This window comes from Fulmarus glacialis, unplaced genomic scaffold (assembly GCF_000690835.1).
Source record: "Fulmarus glacialis isolate BGI_N327 unplaced genomic scaffold, ASM69083v1 scaffold15693, whole genome shotgun sequence".
Classification (NCBI taxonomy): Eukaryota; Metazoa; Chordata; class Aves; order Procellariiformes; family Procellariidae; genus Fulmarus; species Fulmarus glacialis.
Genome location: NW_009201252.1, coordinates 17469 through 21485, shown reverse-complemented (window position 1 = coordinate 21485; position 4017 = coordinate 17469). Strand labels below are relative to the sequence as shown.

Below are 4017 nucleotides of genomic sequence, written 5' to 3'. Positions count from 1 at the left end.
CCGAGGGAAAGAAATAACACACAAATGCAGCATAATCAAAATGGCAGGAGCCATTTCAGTTTCGGTGTTTACCTCTAGCTGGCGAGCATCTTTTAATGGACTTATTTCTGCAGAAAGCCTGTTTATCTCAGATTGCATTTGTACTTGTAGTGGCTGATTCATGCCCCAAACCAAAGATTTGTATCATTCATAAAGTAAAATTAGCTATCTTCTCTATTCTATCTATATGCTCCCATTTACTATCCCAAAAATTTCTCTCTTCGCGTTCCTATAAACATGCTAGATCTCAGTGCTCTTTTGATGCAACTATTTTCACAAGACAGATACCTAAGTCATAAGAAGCTCTCATCATAGAGCATATTGTTCCACTTCATTTCAAGAAAGACTATGACCATAGCCAGAACATCAGGTCAAAGACAATCAATATCCAAATTTCTCCACAGAGCAGATAATTAAGAGTGTGCCATTAAATTTGTAATTTTTAATAAACTGGTTTAACTTTAGGGGATTAAGATTCAGCAAACACCAGGATACACAATACAATTACTTGGGGAGAAGTAATGACTCTTACTTTAAAGAGACACCGTATTGTTCCTTCTAGGCAGTTACAGTAATGGCATTAAAAATTGTTAATTTGTTGTGTATCCAAGGAACATTTTACCTTTTCAAGAGCTTCTAGGCTCTTGTTGTTTTCTTTCAATTTTTTTCTTCAGGTGATTTATTTCTTGATCTCTCTGGAGCAAATCAAACTCTTTTGCACGAAGTTCATCTTTAGAATGCTGGAGTTTCTTCTCTAAGCTCTCAATCTGAACAGAAAATGCAATTAAATCAGAACAGATATTTTACTGAAATCAGGACAATTTAAAAAAACAAAAAACAAAAAACAAAAAACCAAACCACAGCACCCCAAACAAAACTCACAAATACTGTCAGTATTACCTCTGACTTTGGATTCCCTTGTCAATTTTTTATTTTATTTTGTCAACATTTTCCTTTATTATGGTATTTCTCTGCAAAATTTTTAATTCTAATTGACAAACATAAAATATTTTTGCTGGTACATTATTAAGGTACTCCCTTCCCTCTCCCTAGAATAAGGAAACAGTTTTACTCTTCTAGATTAAACCTGGCCAGCTATTGTGTCCTAGGACCAGACCTTCTCATAGAATTAGCTGCCCTTTGTTAGGGAAACTGGGTTTTTAATTTAAGCAAGAATTACCTGTTTATTGCATTCCTTAATTTCTAACTCTGACTTCTCTAAATTGCACTCTAATCGAATTATTTCTTGTTCCATTTCTCCCCTATGTTCACGAACTGTCATATCCAACTGTGTAATCTAGAGGTAAAAAAGGAAGAAAAGGGAATATTTTATTTTGAATTAGTATGCAGACTTTAAGAAGTAACATTACAAAATATGACAGCAAAAGGAATGAAACTAATCCTTTGTAGTCTCAAGAATATTCTCTCAAGCAGTCAATATAAAAATGCACCCTGGCTATCTCGTTTAAAAAACTGGAGCCAAACACAAAGAGAAAAGGGGAAAATTGGGAGAAAGTCCATAACTGTATGTAATGAGTAGCTTAGTATACTAATGCATCTTATAAGAACGTACCAAATTTTGCCAAAGCAAAAAAAAATCCTATTGCTTTGATGAATTCCCGGCACAGCTCACAGGGTACTGCGGCAACAATATATTGGAAGGTCTGGCCTCCTTACAGTGTCAGTTCCTTGAACGGATTTTTTTTTTTTTTTTTTTTTTTTTTTTTTACATCCCCACCCCTCCTTCTCTCTGCACTTCAAATATTCTTGGATGCAAAGGCTGGTAACTCCTGCAGGAAGTCAGGAAGTAGCTATTAGAATGCTAATTATAAGTGACAGAAGAATAGTTTTTCCATGATGGGTATCAAATCCTGAAGCCAGACCAAAAGACTGAAAATATTTCAAGTGAGCTACAGAAACGTATTCAACCACAAAGATACTGTTTCATATTCAGAGGCTGCTTTAGAGCTAATCAGATATGCTCCAGTGAAAACAAACAAAGGAATCTATCATCTCCAAGCACACTTCAGTGCAGATCTTTCCTTTGTTTTATCAAACATCAAGACGACAACAGTTGTTCTATAACTTTATCACTAAGGAAGTATTACGGGACAGGTTTGCACGAGGCTTCCATTCTATCAAAACAGTAGTCTGTCGTCCCTTAGAGGAACACAACCTGATTTTCCTGGTACCATAAGGCTTCAGTAACATACAGCTGGTTTTGAGGTTGATACTGTGGCTATATTAACAGTACAGTTTGGAACGACATGTGAAGGTAATTAAACCTAGTGGACTTTTTATAACTTATCTACTACATAACAGGATAATTGTCATTAACATACTTAAAGTGATCTGACCTGAGCTGCTCTTTGTTTCAGTTCCCAATTCCTTTCTTTCAATGCTTGGTCCATGTCAAGCAGCTCTTGGTTTTTGTCTTCAATTTCTCCCTTGCAATACCTGAAATTCTCAAATATTCAATTGCTTAATGCACATTCCGTTGCTTAGCTTCAAGTATTCAGCTTGAAAATCATGAGATCTATTACATACTTAAAAAACATGGATCAACTAATTGGTTGCAAAGAAACAAACCCAAATGGAATAATTCTGTTAACTATATTCCAGGTGGAAATTTCCCAATAACTTCATTATTCAAGTTACTTAATTGGTTATCAGGACAACATGTTCTTAAAGAATAGTACAGAAGAAAGTATCGTTAATTTATGGTCAGAAAGGAAACTGTACAGTTTCACTATAAAAGAAAGTAACTCCTCTTATAATTATTTAAAAACTTTGGGATTCAGAAAATAATTTTAGGAGATTTTAAAACAGAATTCCCAAAAAAGAACTCAGCACCACTTTTAGAATTAAAAGTGAGCTGAGGAGCTACTGTATCAAGTTATCTTACAGCCACAAACCACCTAAAAATTATAGAGAGCTGCTAAGAAGATAAAAAAAGACCATCGAAACTACTTGCTGTTGCTAAGGAAAAACTAACACAACTAAGTTTTCGTGATGGAAAAGATACCAGCTTACCTAAGCTCAGTTGTTAGATCCATGATAGCAACATGCTTCTCCTCCAGAGAGGACTGTGCATTCTGTAATGCATCTTGCAATTCCTGAAGCTGTGTTAAAGTGATTTTTAATTCTCCATGGGCATTCTGTAATGCAGATTCTAGTTCTACTATTTTCTGTAAGGCTTCCCTGTGGCAAGTCTCACTTTGAAGCAGCTTATCTTCTAAATCATTCACTATTTTACACACACATACATAACACAAAACACAAATCATCAGTAAGTCAGGGTCTTTATGCAACACCGCTGCCTACTAGCACTTGTGGTCATAATTTTCAGTATCACTATTTTTAGGAAAATCTAGAAAAACAGTGACTTCTGAGGATACACAACAACCCTTTCATGGCACTTAAGTCTTTTTTTCTTTTGTTTTTATTCAGCTCGTAATTTATAATTGACTTGAAATATGATGATGTTCTAAAAACATTTGGCCAAGGAGAAAGTACAGAGACAGCATACTAACTGAATATCTAGTGCTATGGAAAATGCAAGCAGTAAGCATCTGGTTTATAAGAATGGTAAAATTAAATAGAGTAGGAGGGGTTGGGAAGTTTGTTATTTTCATAGACTCTCTTGTGGGGTTTTCTGCTCGTTTTAGAGAGCTGAATTTTTGTAAATAGCATATGCCTTTATTAAATCTACATGTCTTGTTTCATTACCACATTAAGAATCTGCATTACCAATTTACAGGGAAAACTACTTATTCATTTCACCTGGGGTAAAGGTACATCCCACAGAAGTGAGAATTTGCAAAGGTACATTTGCCAAGAAGGCCAATGGCATCCTGGCCTGTATCAGAAATAGTGTGGCCAGCAGGAGGAGGGAGGTGATCGTGCCCCTGTACTCGGCACTGGTGAGGCCGCACCTCGAATCCTGTGTTCAGTTTTGGGCCCCTCACTACAAGAAGG

At 35.8% G+C, this 4017-nt stretch overlaps 1 protein-coding gene across 1 annotated transcript in view; it reads right to left on the bottom strand.

Moving 5' to 3' along the window:
- The window catches only part of LOC104073940 (coiled-coil domain-containing protein 18-like), a 20465-nt gene that overhangs the window by 131 nt on the left and 16317 nt on the right, over positions 1-4017 (bottom strand). Inside the window, 7 exon segments of the mRNA XM_009573885.1 lie at positions 73-153; positions 155-175; positions 662-682; positions 684-806; positions 1220-1336; positions 2397-2496; positions 3073-3286. Coding sequence (XP_009572180.1) covers positions 73-153; positions 155-175; positions 662-682; positions 684-806; positions 1220-1336; positions 2397-2496; positions 3073-3286 — 677 coding nt within the window.